Below are 21,580 nucleotides of genomic sequence, written 5' to 3'. Positions count from 1 at the left end.
CAATTACACTTCAAGGTAAGTACCTCTCGTCTAATTTTAAAATTCTCTTTCGATACACTCCGCATTATGGGATAACTGTGCGATTTTAAAGAACCGAAGCCAGGGGAAAAACAAAAATATGTGATATGATAGAAATGAGTGCTTTAATTGTAGACTTGATACAATGGTCTGTACATAATAAACGTTACTGAATATCTATGATAATACCAATCTGCCTGCTAATGAGGAGGGATTGGTGTTATAGACATTGCAATTATAGAAACGATTAAATGTGCGTTCTGATGACCAGTCTGCCATCTTCATAATTTCAGCTAAAGATGCGCCCCTTTAATACAATGCAGATGTAGATGTACCCCTTACACTATGTGGTTAGAATAAACTAGTGTCAATGCCTGAATCAGTCATAACAGTCTAAATCCATCTACCTAAAGTAGATAAGGAACAGGCTCGTGTGGTTTAACATGAGAAATGAACAACTGAGATACAGTCTGCTCCCCTGACTTGCGCAGGTGTTGCGTACAATGAATACAAAATGTAACAGTGTCTGTTTAGGGCAGAGACTGAGGTTAGTGGGTAAGGATGGAATGGAAACTTCTAAAGGTTTCTTCCCAGGACGAGAAGTCTTTGTTCTGGAAGCTATGACAAATTTGATCTCATCCTCATAAATAGACATATTGTCTAAGTCCAATGAGCACAAAGTGTGTCTTCTCTGGGCCGATACCAAGGAACAAAGTGTCACAGTTCTCAAAGTACTATAGCTCTTACCCTGGTGAATTGTTCAGCCAAGAAATTAACTAAATGGACTGCATTACCCTGAAGGGGATTGATGTGCCTCTGATCACACCAGCTACTCCAAGTCTTCCATACAGGCTTGTACTGTTTCTCAGTCCCTTTGGTCCATGAGGCACAGATGAGTTCAGTAGCCTGTGTCGAAAGTCCACCTGCCTGCAGCTGTTGGCTGATAAGATCCATGCGGCAAGTTGGAGTCTGTCGTGCAGAGGATGAAGCTTGTTGGAGTGAGCCAGGTGTTAGAGTTGAGGATCTTGAGGTAGAAGTATTGGTGTCCTGTATGACGTTCTCAGAAGGAGGGGGTACCAGCTTTGCGTTGGCCATACTGGTGCAATTAGGAGAAACTGGTCCACATGCTCTCTTTCCATCTTTTCTAGCACTCTAGGGATTAGACAGAAAGGAGGAAAAGCATAGCATTTAAATGGTGTCCATAAAGTACTAAATGCATCTACAGCATAGCAGTTAGGTTCTGGATGCCAAGATATAAAAACTGGTAATTGCTTGTTAAGCCTACTGGCAAACAGATCAATGTCTGGTTTGAAAACCAAAGAGGACAAACGCTGGAAGACTGAACAATTTAGTGCCCATTCTAGCTTGTCAGAATTTTGCCTGGACATGACATCTGCTACTGTATTGTCAACTCCCGGAATAGATACTGCAGAAATGTGAATCTTCCTAGATATACACCAGTCCCAAATAGTTCTAGACAAAGTATTTAAAGAAGGGGACCTTATGCTGCCAAAATTATTGATACAAGCTACTGCAGTTGAATTATCCACTTTCAGTCTGATGTGTGCAGCAGACTTATACTGCGGAACAAATGACTGAAGTGCGTAAAAAGCAGCTAGTAACTCAAGGTGATTCATGTGAAGATCAATTTCTGACCGAGACCATGGCCCACCTGTAGCAACACAGTTACAGTGGGCCCCCCAACCAGTATTACTAGCATCACTTTCAATGAACAAAGAAATAGGCATTTCATGCAAACATTTGCCATTGTATTGGTCTAAATTGTCAATGACCCATGCAAGATCTAGCTTTGCTTGATCACTGAGGGTAACAGTATCATCAAACGAAGCCCCCAGGTGGAGTTGATGGGACTTACAAAACTCAATTGATTTGTAATACAGCTCAAGATAGTTAATAGCAGGACGGCTGACACCAAGAGGCCTGTAACATGAGCTACATCCGATAAGGAGGCTACCTTTTGCTTCAAAAGGGACTGGCAGGCATTCTTGATTTTAAGAACCTTATGGTCTGGCAAAATCAATAGCATTTTTTGAGAATTGACTATAAAACCAAGAAAGATCAGAGACTGACTTGGTTCTAAGTTAGACTTTCCAGTATTGACAATAAAACCTAAATCTGTCAAAAGATTCTTTAGAAAGGAGACATGTTCTAAACATTCCTGATGATTATGTCCAATGATGAGAATATCATCAATGAAGCTAACTAATCTGACACCATGATACCTTGCATGTGCTGTGACTGGTTTAAGAAGCTTAGTAAACACTCGCGGTGCTAGGCTGTAACCAAAAGGCAAGCATGCAAACTGGAAAATTTGATTATTCCAAAAAAACCTAAGATATTTTCTATGAGGTTGCCAGATAGGTATGCTGAAATACGCATCCTTGAGGTCAATAGAAGCTAGATAATCTCCTGGTTTAATAAGGTTTTTGACCATATCAATGTTCTCCATTTTGAAATGAATCTTCTCTACAAATTCATTAAGGGGCTTGAGATTTATGACAGGCCTAAGGTCACCTGTTTTCTTAGGGACCAGAAACATATTAGAAATAAACTGGTCTTTGCAGTATGGTGCCTGCTCTATTGCCCCATTGTGCAGAAGCTTATGAAGCTCCTGGTCAATAATCTCCTTATCTGCTACAGATAGAATTGGAGGATTAGGAAGTTGTTTGTACAGGTTTAGTACAAAATTCCAAATGGTACCCTGATACTGCTTCAAGTACCCAGGGGTCACTAGTAATAGATCTCCAGCTAATGAGAAAATTTGCCAGGTTTCCAGCATAAGCACCTACCTCTACTGGGAGGAGTGCTGCTTTGTAGCTGTCAAGGAATGTGGGTTGCTCTTGGGATCCCTCCTGTAGTGAGTGGTGTTGCTGCGATTCCTTGAGCCTAAAAAATATACTTTTCGGCCTTGACCCTGGTTGAAGCTAGAACCACGACCAGATGTATTTCTTTTATCTCCACGCCTTGTTCCAGGAGAGGTCTGACTAGGGCCGAGTTTCTTCGCCATTTTGTTCACCTCCGCAATTTCTTTGATCTGTTTAGGCAGCTCATCTCCAAAAAGCCATTTCCCAGGAGGAGTATTCTTGCTGCATAAAGAGCGGTAGCTGGGATTCACGAATTCTCTCATTGTTTCCCTTCTTACAAGGGAAAGTCTGAATGATGCATTGCAAAGTAATGTAATAGCATCAACGAGAGGAGTAATGAAGGAGTCGGGCTTCAATTCCGACTTGGTCTTTTGAGCGTTCAAGATCTTTTCTACTAACTCAATAACTGGCTGTACTCCCTTGGTAATACCTCTCTGGGCCTCTTGCAGTGCAAGATCCTTGGTCCTTGCCTGCCTGGCTAACTCAAACCAGAATTCAAGGTTGACCTTTGGTACACACAAGAAATCACAATTTTCGGGTGCTTTGTACTTAGCCTCAATTTCCTTCAGCTTGGAATCCAATGCTTTTTTCGTACAAGCCTCATTTACTCTTAAGGCTAAGACCTCACTCACTTTGGGACCTTTCGCATCCGAGTCATCAAAGATTGATGGCAGGTCCAGCTCTGCTGCTTCAGCAGTTGTATCAGTACATGAAATGGGTTGTGAGGGGTCGAAAGAGCCAGCATCAGTCACGCTGGCGACACGTGTAGGTTGTGACTCGTCAGCCGCCGCTGCTAAACTTCGTTTGGCCAGGTTAGCAACTAAAGGTCCAGAAGCTGGCCTTTTCGAAGCTGTTACTTGGGAGATAAGAGACTTCATTGACTCCATTGACGAAAACAGTTCGTGCAACCCCAACTGGCTTTTAAGGTCTTCAATATCAACCTCAAAATCGTCGATGTTGTCATTCGCTTCGAGTTTCTCGCCCGCTTCGGGCATGTTCACATCGCTCGCTTCGAGCGTAGATATATTTGTAGACTCGTTGAGTGCCTTGTCCATTTCGGTAGTTGGAAATAAATTCCCTCTAAATTAGTACCGTAACCGCCGACAAGAAAGCACGAAAAGGAGAATGGATTTGTGTCACGCGTTAGGCTGCTTATATATGGTGCATTTGCATGACAATGGTTGCTTTGAAGTGTGACCGCTGACCTCAAGTACTGAAGAGGAATGCACAGTTATCCCATAATGCGGAGTGTATCGAAAGAGAATCACTGTTGATAACCGTACAATGCGTGTCATTCAAGTCAGCGCATCTCCAACCTCCCTTCCCCCCCAAGCAAAGTTGTTTCCATTTCCACTTGGCACTCAGACTAAAGGTATCAACATTGAAAAAGGGGGGAGGAGGAGGGAGGAGGGAGGGGCGTTCAGCCTTTTGTTATGAACTAGAAGAGGGGTTTTAGGAAGAAGAGGTGGATTTTCCATTCAGTGTCTCAACCTTTTTGCAATTGCTTGTAGATTCCCGGATACTCAGGGGTAAATTATTCCAAATACGAAAAATGCGCACAAAGTTGGTATTTTTAAATGCTTCAGTCCTACTAGGTAGCACTCTGAGAGTAAGATGATCAATACTACGAAGAGGTTTCACAAAAGAGTGAAATGATACATAATCTAAAATATACAAGAATACAAGTTCTTAAAGCACTTAAAGAAGAAAAATAAATCACTTATTCCCCTACGATAACACAATGGCAGTCACCCTGCTTGCAGAGCCTTTCCTTTGCTTACTAAAATTTGGTTTTATCAACGGAGTTGTTTTAGAATCTCTGTAAGGTGGTCAATTTACATTATCAACTCATATGATAAAACCAAATTTTTGTATAATTCTTCCCCACCGACGCAGCACCACAGTTTCTTTAGAAACCACCCCCTTCTTTCCTTTGCTTGCTCGATTTTGGCGTTCTCGAGAAGGACTCTGCATGAATTTCTAGTATGCGCTGCCTGTTGCCATAGTCTCGAGCCCAAGCCTAATAGGCCAGATCTCGCCGCCTGATCTTGGTTTTTCACGTACGGCGGGCTCAATTATAACCATCGGCTTTATCACTAAACGGATGCTCGCACTGGAAAAACCAGTTCGACGAGAGAAAACAAGATTTACTAGTCCAGAAGCTCGGGCTGCGGCTGCTTTAAAGAATTGACGTGATTCCGACAGAGCCTCCTTTTCTCCTTCTCAGTAAAGAAAAAGTAAAAGAAGGCTCTGCTTGCAGGGTGAATGGCAGTAAGTTTAGTTTTCGTAAGCGTTCATTTCTGAGAGGTCCTTACCGAGAATAAATCTAGTTGCTCTTCGCTGAATTTGTTCTAAGTTAATAATGTTCTTTTAGGGATGAGGGGACCATACTATACTAGCAAAATCTAATCGAGATCTGACCCAAGCTACATATGACAATTTCTTAGTTTTGATTTCAGTTATCACTACATGTTCGATAAAGTAAGTGAGCATCCTTTGTGCTTTGGAAGCAATGAAATCTACGTGATTTTTCCAACTCAAATCATGACTAATTAAGACACCAAGCTCTTTCTCAACATTCATGCGCTCTAGTTTAGTTCCCGGACAAAATAGTCCCTTTCAATCACTGATTAATACAAGTCACCCTCAAAACCTTGCATTTCGAAACATTGAATTCCACTCCCCAGGTGCAAACCAGTCAAATAAATTACTCAAGTCTTCTTGTAAGCTGTCACCATCATCGTGACCCAATACTACACGAAAACATTTAGAGTCATCCGCGAAAAGAGGCAAAGATGTTTCCCTGGAAACCTCGCTAGGCATGTCATTAATGAAATATATTTAAGAAGAGAAGAGGCCTAAAATTGATCCCTGGGGTTCCCTAGATGTCACAGGAAAAAAATCAGACCATGTGCTTGTAGACAAGCAAATGATCGCCCTCCCATTCCGGCGAGCAAAGTAGTGTATGCCGTTGCACTAGTCGTCTGCTAAAAATCTCGCATGGTTAGTAAATACTGTAGGTCATGGAAACCAAGTTGATAACATGCATGCCCATCTATTACAAATCTAGGATAACTATACAGCTCTGCCAGTCTGACACAGAGTTAAGAATGTCGTTTTAGAAAGTTCATTTACAGTATTTGTCCAGAAAATACAAGAAAACAATGTGGTTCAATGATCACCGTTGTTTCTTCACATTACAAGACAACCAGAAGAAAATGGCTTCGTAAGCTTGGACCTGTGGGAAAACAAAGCAACATAACATTTGGTCAGCCCCCGTTTTTCCTGCTTGACTGATTTGCTGCCAAACATACAAATGAATCAACTGATCAATCAACCCTTACTTCTCTTTCAATTATTCACTCGAAGGAAATCAAATGGTCAAGTTTAGTAGATTCTGCAGTGGAATAGAAAACTTAACCTTATGTAGTGAAAATTTATGGCTTATCGTATGTTTTAGCAATGGAAATCCAGAAATTTAGCCTCGCGTTTGCGGCAAAAGGCAAAACGTCAAAACGTCAAGCTGCAAATTGCATTTTGCTACAAATATCGAGACAAGTTGGAATACTAGAATCTTCATGCCTTTTTCCCAGTTGCCGTTTTCCACCGAGGCGATACTAAATCCATCATCATAAGATGGAAGAGAAATACCTGTCTACAAAAGGCAATGTTCACGTATGGGGAGTCAAATTACCTTTGTGGCTGGCGAGTTCGCTGCTAGTACAATTGTAACCTGCAGTTACGTTTTCCACACAACAAAGATTTGCCAGCCGACGACGACAATTGGGACCATCATCTCAGAAATACTAAACGTCGGCCGTCAAATATCATGTGTTGTGGCTCCACGCCAAACTAGGAGCTTTTCACATTTCAACTTATCAACCCAGTCCCGACAACCTTTTATTATCTGTTGTTATTAAAAACTGGATCATTGGATAGTGCAATTCGAGAGTTTTGATTGGCTAAGCCATCATGGGTTATGAGCCATTATACCAACATACCATGATCTACAAACACGGCAAGCATACGCGTGATTTTTTGGGCCTTTTTATTTTTATTGTAGTCTAGTTTTCTATATTTTGGGGGCGTTTTTTAATAAAACAATTATTCCACTCGTGCTTGTTGGATATGAGATGATTATAGCCAACTCGGCGCTACTCGCCTCATGGCTATCTATCATCTCATATCCAACGCGCGCTCATGGAATAATTGTTAATTATTATTATTGTATCAGTAATTGCTGATGTGACACCGGGATGAAACCTTCCAAGGACGTCCATGAATGTTACCGCCCGGGGTAATATCAGTGCACGCATGCGCAAAGTACTAGCCTGCATTGTCATAATATTGTTTATGTTTCCACATCGGTTTTAATTGTTCTGTATTGGTTATAACCAGCTTTTTTCAGAAGAGTTTCTCCCATCAATAAACACCTTACACATAAACAGGACGGACAATATTTGATAATATTTTCAGAGGCTCTTGTCCGCAGAATATTAGGGACCTTAAGCACGCACATTTTCGAGCTACGGACGGAAACCGGAAGTGGACATTTCGTATAAACGGATAGCAATGTCCCTCCCGGACTGTTAATCTAATCATCTCTAATAGAGAAAAGGTACTTAGTAATATAATTGTGGTGGTGCCATGAGCAATAAACAAGGAAAACATCTCACTTGCGGTTGTCGCTCGTGACTCAGGATCCGTTTTTTTGGGAAAATCCAAAACGGATTTGTGATCTCGGATCAATAGATTGTTCAGCGTCAAAAACTGCAAAATCCAAAAAAGGATTATTTACCACGACAACGCAAACAAACAAACAAATCCAGAGTTGCGTGCAATTAAAAAAATAACAGTTTGGTTTGATTCTGAGAAATTCAACAATGAAAATGCCACCAGAAAAAAATACCTCAGCGATCGATAGAAAAAAATACCAACAACATGCGTGCTAAGGTACAATCGATTACAGAGGGTATTTTTGCAGCTAACTTTTTTAGCTGTAGGAAAGGTGCTAACAATATTACTGCTGTCAAGAAACGTTTAGTGTGATTTCTGGCGTGAAATTTGCAGGAAACCTAACTATTTTCCACTTATTCGTGTCTTCGATCAAACGGAAAAAATGGCGCGAGAAAAACATTTAAGCAAAAACTGTCATGTACGGTAGCTGTTGTGTATCATTTTTGCAGAAAAACCGCTTGTCAAAAATACATTTTTCAAATCCTTTCCCAAAACAACGCTGTAGTGGTGAACCTCAAAAATCCGGATTTAGATTTGATCCGAAGTATCCTCCTCGGTTGTGGATACTTTGGATTCATGATCCGTTTTTTGGGTTTTGCAAAAAAAAAAACGGAAAATCCGTCCTTTGAATTCAACAATCCGTTTTTCGGATTTTCCCGAAAAAACGCACCCTCAGTATTAAGTAGAATGAGAGGGACTTGAATCCAGAGCCCCGCGGCCGCGCCCTACGTAATGGATGCGAGAATGAGGCCACAAGCAAACCAGTCATGTGAGCTCATATCAGCGTATATGGGAATCGAAAACACACTTCCAAGGAATCACAATAGATAATGGTTTGTACTCTATATGAGGGCAAGCATGAAGTATATACAGAACATCTTGCAAACTTACCTTTTTGTCTCCGTAATGAGTGTCTCCTCTCTCGGGTATTTTACTTTGAAAATTTCCACGTTGAACTGCTTGGGTGAACCAATGGCAATGAGATTCCTTCTAGGACAGGTTGCTAAAAGACAATTCACGAAGAAACGTCCCATTCAACATCCATTACACCAAGTAGATCTCCAGACCTTACGTTGAACAGCTCAAGAACGGCCGCCATTTCGATAAACGGATTTGAGAAAAATACACTCCTCGTCACCGATAAATTTACTATCGCAAATGGTGACATCACTAAATTCGAGGCGCACATTACCAGAAACTACATCGAGAACGTACGTGTCGCTGGTGCCTATGTTAAAAACAACAATATACTGACCCATGGGGAAATGATCCCATCAAACCTGACAAACGGGCACCCTGGAGCGCACGCCACAATGGTTCGGTTTTACCCAATTGCCTCATTTCAATGAACTCTGGCTCCAATCCAGGCGAGGTAAACAGCTGGAGCTCCCTGTAGCAAGCAATCAACCTCCCGTGAGGCAGTTTAAATGTTACCACATTATCTCCACTAACAGTATCCAAAATGATCCCATATCGCGCGTGAAATGTTATGCTGCCACCTGATCATCTGAAACAGGAAAGACAGCATCTGCGCCAAACTTCCATCTTCGCAAGCAGACTGACAAATCAAAATTCCACAGTTCAAGAGTGCTCTTAGTTGCAAACAAAATGCCCCCTTTTAAAGCTACAAATTGAAAATCACAGAAAGAGTGCCACTTAATCTTTTTCTGTCTCTTAAGTTCTCCATTTAAAACCTCTGAAGCGATAATTCGCCGTTTGCGCGCTCCGGCGCAAACTGTCGCATAAACACTCTCGCCGGTTAACGAGAATCGGAGACATCTGACATCTTCCCATTCTGTCTTCTTCGTTGATGCATTCCGATAAACTAGTTCAATGTAACCTTTCAGTGTGTGGTTCCTTAAAAGAGATTGGCTATTGAGAACTACATTAGAATAATCGCGCGAAACCACACTCAGAGGATCTCCTAACAAAAAGCCACCGATTCTATGGGATTCTAATTCAAAGGAATCACTCCAAGGGGCAATAGGGTGAATCGAATGGAGATGCTCGGGCCCCTCAGTCATCCTTAAATGAAACATTTCTCTGCCTAAGAGCTTATCTGAACACAAAAGAAATCGACTGTTCGGCGAAAACCTAATGCTTCCAAAATGCCTTGATGAAGCTATCTCTGCTAGAGTTGAAAAACCATTTTCCCGGTCAACTAAACAAATAGAGCCCGTTGAATGGGAAATTGCTACGAGCTTTCCATCTTGTGATATCGCAAAAGATAAAATTTCTTTATCCCTGTCAAGGCGAACAATCTCCCTACCATCCTTCAGATTCCACATAATAAGACATTTTGCATCGTCGGGACAATCAGTTAACATCTCCTCGCCGCAAATTGAACAGACAGAAAAACTGCACTTACTGGTAGGAAAAAGGGGCTTCAAGTCTCCATTAAAGGAGTAAGCAGTGTTTAGAACTCCTGGCAAGATGACATCCTTGATAGGATGAAATACCACCGAACGATAACAAGCAACCACGATTGAACTTGCAATTATTCTAAATGGACCATAGAGGGGTAATGTATACTGTTTTGGTTTGACATAACGTTTCCATTTGAGATTACCTGAAGCAAGTGACCAAAACTGAATGCTTCCATCGCGGCATTCACACACCATGTATTCTAAGCTAGGGGACACATCCAAACAAGCCACTTGTGATCCACAATCAAACCGAGCTTGAATACCTCTTTGGGTGTGATTTTTGTTTAACAACTCCATGTGAGGTTTATCGGAATACTTGGTCTCCAGAAGCTTACGGGAGTCAGAAGATAATCTACCACTTCCCTCATTCAACAGACATTGAAAGATAGTAAAGGGATATTCCTGTAAGGTTACGCGTTGCTTCTTTAAAAGAATCAATAATGATGAAAGGGTCTCGAGACACTCGTTAGATATCGTCTTTAAACCCTGCTTCAATAAGGCAACAATGTCTTCACTGGCTGATGGAATGTTCACACAAAGCTTTGCGTACAAAAGCTCTGGGTCTGACATATATTTTCCAACCCCATGTTCAAGGCTGCAAGATTTGATGTCCTGGTCTAACTGTAACATGTGCTGAACACCATGTTCCAAGGCATACCTTGAAGTGTCAGTGAAGGATTGTAAGTTGCCAATATCTTTGCTTTTTAACTCGTCAAACTCGTCAGAGCAAAGAGTAGAAAGGATCTTGTGGCCTTCCATTTCTTCCACACTGAAACTGTGCTGCTTGTAGCGTGACTTGTCTGTCAACCAGTCCTTGACTGATTTATGAAAGAAATGAATGCGGTCTTCGTGAACAGGAAGAAGTGATTACAATGGCGATGGCTTTGTGCGCCTTTCGCATAAAAGTCGAGGACGACAAGTTCGTGCACAACAATTTAGGAACAAAACCCAATGGCAGTGGTTCCCTGGCAGCGGCAATTGCACCCAGGAAGCAAAGAAATTGTTCTTCAGTTATGTTTAGTTCCTTACACAAGTCTTGTTCAAGCCGTTCGAAATACGACTGGTAAACACACGCGATGCCCGTCGGAAGGGTCTCGTCCAGTTGTTCCAAGGTGAGAAGAGTTGAACACTTGGTCCTTATAAAATCTACCAAAAACTGGGCACACAGAAAGACTCCCTCCGACCTCTGCACAAGATCATCTAAGACCAGCTCATTCATTTCAAATTCCAATAAATCGCTAAGACTACGTTCAAAGTAAAAACGAATGACCTTCAAGTTCTCTTCATCTTTTGGCTCCAGTAGCAGTGGTTGCAAATCTTTCAGGCTGTCCCAAATGTTAATTTCGGGTCGCGTCGTCACCAAAAATCGAAGCCAAAGGGGTAAATTCTTAAACAACTTAGCAATCACATCAAGAAGATCATTTCGCCCTTGGTATTCACTTTCATCTAAAGCATCTATTACCACAAGAGAAGTACGATCAGTCTCTGCTACCTTGTTCAACGGTTTAAAAAAAAGCATATCAAACAGATCTTTCACTTCCATGTCGTTTATCTCTACACCCAGATTTCCAGAGAGCTGTTTCACAAGGGCTTTCTTGTACTCTGGAAGACAGCATGACAGGTGACAGGCTAAAGACTGCAACATCACCTTGGGATTCCTGTAGCGTGCTCTGTCATGGTGACAAAAATGGCTTCCCGCCAATCTGCCAGCTTCTTGCATTCTTCTACACATCTCAGCAGCAATGACAGATTTCCCCATCCCTGCATTTCCGCTAAGCACTAAGACATGGTTTGGAGAGCTTGCATCATCCAACCAGGTGTCGATTCTAGCAAAGACAGACTCACGGGTTCCTTCCAAGTATCTCTTTGTATAATATGTGATATCAGGTTGCGTGTCAACCCTTGCAAGTTTCTTTAGGATTTTGTCCTCCTGATTGGTGTTGTGTTGTGTCTCACGGCATTCAGTAACAATTTGATGTATGTCTTGAATCATAGAACTGCTTTCCTTGACACTCTCCAAGACTGTGTCCTGACACTGACGCACCTCATAAAGCTGAGTCTTGAGATCTCTTTCACTCTCTGCCCAGTCCCGTAAGGCATCAACATAATCATCCTCTCCACATCGCTCTGCCTTCAGTCGATCAACCTCTGCCTGACTGAACCCAAGAGACACTAGAACGGCACTGATATCCTGCCACAAACCATTGAACATCAGTTCATCGACAGCTGTGGTTGTGATGTGCGCATACAACTGATTGCGGAAGAACTTGATGCGAGCAAAGTTTGCTTCACGAGAAGCGTCACTTGAGAGCGGCTTGCAATGCCATCTAGTGTGGGGAGGGGTAAGTGCGCAAATGTTGGTCAGAAGAAGGAACAGCAGAGTGATATCAAACGTGTTGGAGTCAGGGGCAGCCCCACAAACAGGAAAGAGCTTGTCCCACTGGTGACCATTGAGAATTCTTCGGCGTAAAAGGTTGTTAAGGATAGAATAAGAGGCATTGAGATCAGCTGCCAAGTTAGCAGGAGGGTGATGAGTGTCAAAAACATTTCTTAGTACAGTTGTTCCACCATCAATAATAAGTCGACTCAGCTTGGCCCCATTTGTCTTCTCCTTAGAGCTGGCCAGGGGACCAGGTGTGGCCATTGTAATCCAAACTACCAATTTTTCACATCGTATCTGCACAGAAAAGGAAAAGACGTTAAATGATTGACTTATTGGATTCCACTGAGTCTTCTAAGGCGACTGATTTAGGTTATGCAACAGGTTCGAGGGTCAAATTTTTCCTCACTCACCTGAAGGTGGCTTATAGTTTTTACACTAGCTAACAGGAGATGATTTTACTTGCCAGGTTGGGGGTGGGGGCGCTCTACATGTAGGTCATTGTACATCTCTATTAATTTAAACTGAATTAAGGGCCCACTGACGTATTTTTTGGGGTGCGTTGCTAAGGATGTAATGTGTAAGTAATTTGAGAGAATTTGGCATTATTTTGGTCAGTTTCCAACTTTTGTAAACCAATGACCCTAAATATGACGTCATCATACCACGCCCATGGTCACGTGACCAATAAAAGAAAACTCTAAATTTGTCTCCGTGCTAGGCAATTTGGGTATTTAATCAATGGTTTGATAATTTGTATTCGTTTTTGCATCAAGCCAAGCATGGTTTTCTTTTTATTTTGAAAAATGTTCTTTTTAAAGACATAAACGATACTGAAATACCCATAACTTTTTCAAAAAAGATGATTTAAAAAAATCAATGCTTAGCTAAATTCTGTATTTGGGGGTGAAACGTGCCACGTAAAAAAAAATTAATTCAATTTAAAACCGCCGGAAATTTAGCTTTTTTCTCAAAGCGGACGTCCGTTCGTTTACGCATGCGCAATTGATCTGAGAACGAGCGCGAGGAAGGGCGAGGAAAAACCTTCGATGGAAACAACAGTTTGTGCGGTGAGTATTGCTTGTGAGTGGGTTTTCTTGTCAGCTCATGATATGGTGACGTCAGTTACCGGAAGTAACATTTCACTTCCTTAGCAACGCGCGAAAAATCCGTCTGTGGGCCCTTAAGACACTCAAGTCAAGAAATGCATAGATTGGATGAATGTCCAGTTTTGATATCCAACACAATGTGTCCCCTTAACAATAAGGAAAATGTTAGTGTATTAGCATTAATTTTCGTTTATTTAGTTTGGGTAAATGCAGCTGCTTATCTTTTAACTTGATGAGCAGAGTTTACATAGACTTTACCACTACGACTACCACTAACCACTAACCACTACCCACTACCACTACCACTACCACTACCACTACCACTACCACTACCACTACCGCTACCGCTACCGCTACCACTACCACTACCACTACCACTACCACCACTACTACTACCACTACTACTACTACTACTACCACTACCACTACTGCTGCTGCTGCAGTCTAGGGGACATGATGTTACATTTTTTAATTTGTCAGTAAACCAAGAACTGAGTACCATTCAAGTTAAGAAGAAGGGCAAGAGGGCATTTCAAATTAAGACACTAAACAAATTTGGCATGCATCAAAGTTTCAGGATGTATACAAAACACGGACCCCACGTCCATGGACTACCCCTGTCGACCCTGTCTATGGATCCTTCATGGAACCGGTCCACGGATAACGCCTGTGGACCTCCTATAATTTTCAGGTACTGTAAACATTGTATATTTCTTTATAATTAATAATTTTTAACCAACACATTTTACAAGTAGGAAAATAATCTTTTTGCTAATGTTCACTGTAATTGTAATTTTCAATAAATATAATGAAACTGCATTGAATTTAGGTCACTTCTGTTAAAGTGGTCTCTATTGGAATGACTGTTGTCTTGTGGTTGAATGTAGCTTTCCTTTCCTTATTTTCCTTACTTTGAAAAAGGCCCGAGCCTGTTAAGTTCCTTGTTCTTTTCTCAATATGTATTAGAGCATTCCATTACGAGTTGCTAAAGCATTCTGTCACAAGTGGCAGTGCAAACGTGATGAGTGAAAACACTTTTCCTCACAACATCATCCTTTTGTCCCGTACTGTATTACTCAAACCTCAGTCTAAGATGATAGCCTAGTCCATAAAGCCTGAGCATTCTGAAGAGGTTCTGGGAACTCAAACGTTATGGATCGAGTTGTGCAAAACATAGTTAGCACTAATTGGGTATGTACAAAACACAGGTCACATTAAGGCACAGGTCATTGTTTTACCAATACAGATCGAAACAACCGTAACCAATTACCAATGCGAACATTAGGCCTAAGGATAGCTTTCATGAATGTTTTGGATTCTTTCTGTAATGTTAAAACACTGACCTGTGTTTTGGGTTAAACACCATGAAACAGACATTCCAACCCTCCAATTTGATCGGGAGTCTGCCAATTTACAGTTGCCCCCCACCCCCCTCCCAATTTTTATCAGATTTTCCCTATTTAACATAAAATTCTGAAAACAAGGGAAAAATTGCCTATCTTAAGTATGTTTTTGTGATCTGAGTGTAAAACTTTGCATAATACACTTTCTTATGCTACAATGTCTTGCCCAGTTTCTCCGTTGAACACCTCATGTTGTGCATAAGGCCATAAGGCCAGCAGTCTTACTCTATTATGGTGGACAAATATGACCGAAACTCCAGTGGTAAGAATAAAGACCTTGCAGAATACCACAAAAATGATGTCAAAATGCAGGAAATGCCACTTGAGAGAAACTACATTTGCAAAATTTCCTATGGGGGGATACCCCCAGACCCCCCCCCCAACAGGCTCACACCTTAAGCGCTCATGTGAGTGCCTTGGGTGCTAAAAAAGTACTCCTTTTTTTCCTTCAAAAGGAGTTGGAATGTCTGATGACAACCTATAGGTTTTAATAGAAGTCAACTAAGAGTTAGAACCAACCATACTCTGAGAATCTCAGCTGTATGGAAGCAGTATTATCTACAATTTCAACAAATGCTAACCACTCTTCCAGGGGATTTTTCTGTGGCAGTGACAGCTCTGGCAATGATAATGTGTGTGGTCATTGAATTGGGCCACCGGGGTTGTCCATGGACTACTGGTCCATGTTTTGCATAAGTCTAAATTGTTAGCATAATTTTCTGAATATCTTTAAGAGAATGCAAACTGATATTAATTTTAAGAAATTCATGTACAGATTTGCCACAATCCTGTACATTATCTTCACTACATTAAGGTTAAGTTTATTTACTATCTGCCAAGTATTTTAATAAGATAACGATTCATCTAATTTTATAGTCAGTTCATGTGCACAGATTCTCACTTCATAAATATATAGAGTAGACTTAACAATATGTCAATATTGCTGCAGACATGGATAAATTACAGTCTGATCTAAACAAATTAGAAGTATGGCAACCCACCTGGCAGATGGAATTCAACCCAGCTAAACGTTTTGTTAATTGTGCATCTCCAGGCAGAAAAATCCACCAACTAGAATATATACTTTTGCAATAGCCATCCTAACCTATGTTGAAATGCACTCCTACTTAGGGGTCACACTGGATTCAAATTTTAAAAGCAACTAAGCGTGCGTTCGATTGACCCTATTCCGGAATAAGAATACTTGGAGTGATGATTTAAAACGGTATGTCTAGCGTTTTGAAGCAACAAGGAGATATGATTAAAGTAGCATTTTAGCAGGTCTTTGACAATTTTAATGTGATTCTCCATAAAAACGAAGGACTTCTATGTTCAATTCCATGTATTCCTATTCCAAAATACGGTGCATTGAACACACCCTAAGTCTTTAAATTTGATCACGAGAAACTTCTGGTTCTGCAAACAAGACAGCAAAAGTACCTCGTATAAGACACTTGTCAGACAAAAATTGGAATATGCTTCAACTGTTTGGGACCCACATTATCAATGTCATACAGATATATTTAAGCTGGAGAACATACAAAGGGTGGCTGCTCGTTTTTGTAAAAGCGATAATTACAGATATATGTCAAGTGTTACCTCAATGATTAGAGACCTGGAATGCGAATCTCTAACTTTTCGCCATCAATATGCCTGTTTATGTACAAATATGTTCAAAATTACAAATACTGAATTAATTCATGTTAACACATCTCACAACTTCAAATATTGTATTGAGCATGCAAGTAATGATGATCTTTAAATATCACTATTTTCCAAGAACAGTTAAAGAATGGAACAGGCTTCAATTAATCAGAAATTGTCTTAGCTAATTCTCTAGATACTGGAGAAATTGAGCAACTACTTACAAGATTAAGTCTGACAAGATGATGAATATATTTAAGAATTTTAATTATGTATTTATTTATTTTTAAAGTTAGCGTGATACTCTATATAGTTCCTGCTAACGTGTAAATGCCGATGTGAATCTAGATAAATGATCATTTGTATATACCAGGAAAAAAACAAACATTGCTTTGAGTGTGTTAAAGGTGACGATGGGACGCAAATGCAAGTTTCTTTGCTGTGAGAACTGGATTTAAATCGCCGTTGTGCGGACTGGATTACTCAAAATTCAATTACCTGTTAAATTAGTCGACCATTGCGCAGTTTCATGAGATAAAACTGACATCAACCACGTAAACTACCGAATGTCGGTCGTTTAGCCAACGAGTCGTTTCGCAAACCGTCAGTTCGCAAACGTGTTCGGTCGATTCGCAAACGTCCGATAGTCGTTTCGCAAACTTCTGAGGGCCGATTTACACGATACGATTTTGTTGCATGCGACAAGCTCACAACAGGTCTACGACATGATTTACGATTGTCGGCGCTAACATCGGGTTTGCTAATGGTGTTTCATTTCAAAATTCTCCAGCGTGAGAGTCACGCTTACACATTCTCAATTTGAGACCGTCATTATTCACGCTGGCAAAGTTTAAACCTAAATGTCGCTCTGTGAAACTGTAATGTAGGATTAATGTGAACTAAAACCCTAAGGGCCGATTTACACGGTACGACTGCCTTAATGTAGAATCGCGGACATAAAAGATCAAATGTGAACTCGAATGGGAATTCAAATTTCGCATCGTGAAATTAAAAACCCAAACTCGCGGACATAAAAGATCAAAGGTGAACTCGAATTTGAAAAGAAAATATATTATACAGACTACTGATTCTAAATTAAGATTCATATGTTAACTTCAATACTCCGCATGAAAAATGTCGGACAAAACAAACAAGAGCGGGGTCGTGGGCAAAGCTACTTCAGCCGTGCAAATTGTTAGCAAGGAGAAAAAAATTGGTCACAAATGTTGCGCAGCTGCAAACTGTAATAACCGAAGTGAAAATCGACCCGATTTATCGTTTCATGCGTTTCCATCGGACGCACAACAACTGAAGAAGTGGGAAATTCGTAAGAAAAGAGGTGATGCCATCTTTGCACGGTAGGAAACAAGTTCTGTTGTTCTGAACACTTGTTACCGACGGATTTTAAACGGAGTCTGACTGGCCATAGACGAGACTTAAAACCGGGAAGCGTACCATCGGTCTTTCCTTGGACAAACGTAGATGAAGGATCGCTTTGTAGGGCGAAAAGGTCGAAGATGAGATGTGAGAAATCTGAAGGGATAACAAGAGCCGAGAGTGCTCATGAAAATAAAGAGCAGAAAGGGATTGCAGAAGCTTTCCGAAACGACTTTGTTGTTTTCGGCCCAACAACACTTGACAAGTGGATAGAAGAAATAAAGATGGAACATGGAAGGCTGCTTCAAGAATTACAAGAATTTAAAGCAAAAGGAGAGGATTTCCAAGTTTGGTCTGGAAATCCTGCTAGGATCAGTTATTACACCGTCTGGAGAGGCACCCAAAACACCATTTTCTTTTTCAATAAAGAAACCACATTGCATTACAGTGACTTGTTCGTGTCCCTGCTGATGCATCATTTCAATGTAACCATCTATCACTAGTTGTTCATTCTTTAAGCCATCTCTCATAGCCGATGACTGATAGTTGCTGCCATAGTTTAGGACTTCTTTGATTATTTTAGTGGGAAGTCCCTACCTTGTGAGAACATCCAACCCTGTAGCTCTTTGAAACTGTAACTCTACCAAACCTGTGATTGTACCATTCTTGGCAGGCAGACTGTCTTCTTGTTTGATACTCTATGTCTGCAATTTCATCTTCAGTTTTGAAAAGACCTTTTTTAATTCTTTCTTCGCGATCACAGCTCCAACCTCCGTTGCATGGTTGTGTGGATTCTTCCCCGCGTGGAATTTTCCGTCCCTCTCGGCTATCGACGCCTTACAAGCATTGCCTTTTGGACGGACAGTGCATTGCCAGTAAGTCGCGTAAGATCGCTTAGAATTTACATTGTAGGTGAACCCTAGGCTATCTACAAGCATTGTTTTCCGGCGCCTCGTTCCTTGCTCCACCAAATGGAAAGTTATTGGGGAGGCCTCGGGATGGGCAGAAACGTCATTGCTAAGGGATGGCTCACTTATTGATGACTCCGCGAGAAGGGGAGCTGTCTGTTGCCATGCATCTACAATAAGGAAACAGGAAAATTACTAGAAATGCATCAAACGAAAGTGAACGCCAAGTCAAATTATCACAAGTATGTTGCAACATACGCAACGCCAAGTCAAATTAAAATGCATCATACAAAAGTGAAAAAAAAAACTGACTGACGAATACTTTTGATAATGTATGTGGCAACATACGCAACGCCAAGTCAAATTAAAATGCATCATACAAAAGTGAAAAAAAAAACTGACGAATACTTTTGATAATGCATCATACAAAAGTCAATGTTTGTAAGTCAAATTACTAACAATGCAATGGCATAATAAAATGGGATTGAAATTCCCGCGTCCAGAAAAAAACTAAATGACGTAGCACATATCAGTTTTCTCAACTAATTCGAATAACAAACAACAAAGTGGTCATACCTGTTTCATTCCCTGTTTCCTGATTTGCTGAAGTTGAGGCATTCGGAGTTGATGGTCGTGGGGACGATATCTCAAATGATGCCGGAATGTCAAAGTCATCTATCACCTGTTGCAGCCATCGCATAAGGGTGCTTCTTGACGTGAAGTTACTTCTTCGGTACAGAAGATACAATAAAAGCTTTCCATTTCTACTGATGTTTCGATAACGCGACGCGAGAGTATTCCGAGTAAAATGAATACTATAATTGATCCTAACGGAACGAGCACTGGACGAAAAAATGGATTTACACCAAATTTGCACAGTGAAATTATGGTGCAAAGATATACCTACTCAAGTGCAAACCATAAGCAAAGCTGGTAAAGTCCACATTTGCTACAATATTTGCACACCAATGTAAACGGGGTTGTAAACATGGACTTTACCAGTTTTGCTTAAGATTTGCACCTAAGTTGGTTTATCATTGCTTATAATATGCACTGTGCAAATTGGTGTAAATCCGTTTTTTCGTCCAGTGGAGAACACGAAAAGAAATTGAAATAAATGCCACCAAATTACTGCCACAAACGGAATTCGTCACAGACAACCGTTTGTCGAATTCAACAATCAAAGCAGAAGCAGTTGAGAAAAATAAAATCTAGACTCTCGGCTATAAGCCGAACCCCTTTCTCCGAAAATTTTCTTTCGTCTGAATTTTTATTTCGGTCTGAATCTTCACTTGTTTATGTAATCGCTTTACACGCAAGCTTTTATTGATTTAGCCTTGAATTGAACACCGTGAAGAGTACGCGTAATATATGAGGTTTGCGAAACGACTATCGGACGTTTGCGAATCGACCCAACACGTTTGCGAACTGACGGTTTGCGAAACGACTCGTTGGCGAAACGACCGGTTTCCAAACTACCGGTAAATAACCAGATCCAGAACCAGGTTAGTTCACTTTTGACGAACAAATCACTAAGCTGTTAACCTTGACGCCACGAAAAGCTTTTATCTGAAAATAACATCCACATTCCTTATCGGGGCCATTAAGAAAGATGATGGCGAACGATATTGGGCAGACTCTTGGGAAAACTTCCGGCTAGAGTGTTCACAGGACTCCCATACTATCTTTTGTCAGCGGCCGTCACAGTGAATGATTTGTTTGTCAAAAAAACTAGAAAAACTCAAGGTTCATTTAGGTTTCCACAAATTATTATATATTTTTTAACAAATAGCAAAAGATTAACCATAAATATAATTGGAGAAAAAAATATAGCGGAGTTATATGCTCCCATACCTTGTCACCTCGAAAGAAAATTACCCGGGAAGACCACACCTTAATCACGTTCTCACCTCTTCGATTGCTGTGTTGCCAACATGGTTGGCTGGGAACGGGATTGAGTGACGAAAGACGAACAGGCAGCGAAGGTTTTCCCGCGAAGACTTTCTGCTAGTTGGTCCAATCCTCTGTCAAACATGTGAAGCGAGTTACACCCACCAACCAGGTTTGTCTGCCAGGGATGCTGGGATGGAGCAGTGATGAGAGCACTCGCCTCTCACCTATGTGGCCCGGGTGCGATTCCCAGACTCGGCGTCATATGTGGGTTGAGTTTGTTGGTTCTCTACTCTGCACCGGGAGGTTTTCTTCGGGTACTCGGGTTTCCTCTCTCCTCAAAAGCCAACTTCTGACTTGCTTTACTTTAATCGTTAATTTCTGTTTACAGTGTCCTCAATTAGTGCCCCAGCGCTCGAACGACTAGACGCTTAAATTAAGTTCCGTTCCTTTTCCTTTTCTTAATATAAGGGGACCGAGCAAGGGCTAATCACAGAGCTCAGAGTCATTGACAGAGAGGCTAGAAGAATCATTTGTGAAAATGGAGAGAAACACCCCTTGACCTCTACGGCGGTGCTGTGTCTGGAAAGGGAGAAGGGAGGGCGTGGCTTCGCACAGTCGAGCATGAATACCGTGAACTGATTAAGATCAAAGCAGCAGTTAAGTTATTCGAGAATTCAGACCCTTCCGTGAGGTCGGTGGGAAAGTTTGAGAAGAGAGCGTTAGAAAACGGACAGACATCATTGATTATGGGGGCACACAACTACGCAGTGACGTTTGAGACGAATTTTGCTCTAAATTAC

At 41.1% G+C, this 21,580-nt stretch overlaps 3 protein-coding genes across 3 annotated transcripts in view; all 3 read right to left on the bottom strand.

Moving 5' to 3' along the window:
• Nucleotides 1-21,580, bottom strand: part of LOC138059116 (uncharacterized) — a 100,398-nt gene that overhangs the window by 69,979 nt on the left and 8,839 nt on the right. The window lies entirely within an intron of this gene.
• On the bottom strand, nucleotides 125-4,073 carry LOC138059389 (uncharacterized). Its single transcript, XM_068904980.1, has 2 exons — nucleotides 2,829-4,073; nucleotides 125-1,170 (listed from the first exon to the last, which is right to left on the bottom strand). Exon 1 carries the CDS (start codon nucleotides 3,956-3,958, stop codon nucleotides 2,831-2,833), a length of 1,128 nt encoding a protein of 375 aa, XP_068761081.1. The 5' UTR covers nucleotides 3,959-4,073; the 3' UTR covers nucleotides 125-1,170; nucleotides 2,829-2,830.
• Nucleotides 10,890-17,516, bottom strand: LOC138059651 (uncharacterized). The gene is made up of 3 exons (XM_068905264.1): nucleotides 17,101-17,516; nucleotides 16,558-16,611; nucleotides 10,890-12,743 (listed from the first exon to the last, which is right to left on the bottom strand). Exon 3 carries the CDS (start codon nucleotides 12,708-12,710, stop codon nucleotides 10,890-10,892), a length of 1,821 nt encoding a protein of 606 aa, XP_068761365.1. The 5' UTR covers nucleotides 12,711-12,743; nucleotides 16,558-16,611; nucleotides 17,101-17,516.

The sequence above is a fragment of the Montipora capricornis genome, chromosome 8 (genome assembly GCF_036669925.1).
Source record: "Montipora capricornis isolate CH-2021 chromosome 8, ASM3666992v2, whole genome shotgun sequence".
Lineage (NCBI taxonomy): Eukaryota > Metazoa > Cnidaria > Anthozoa > Scleractinia > Acroporidae > Montipora > Montipora capricornis.
This window is presented reverse-complemented; position numbering and strand designations above follow the sequence as displayed.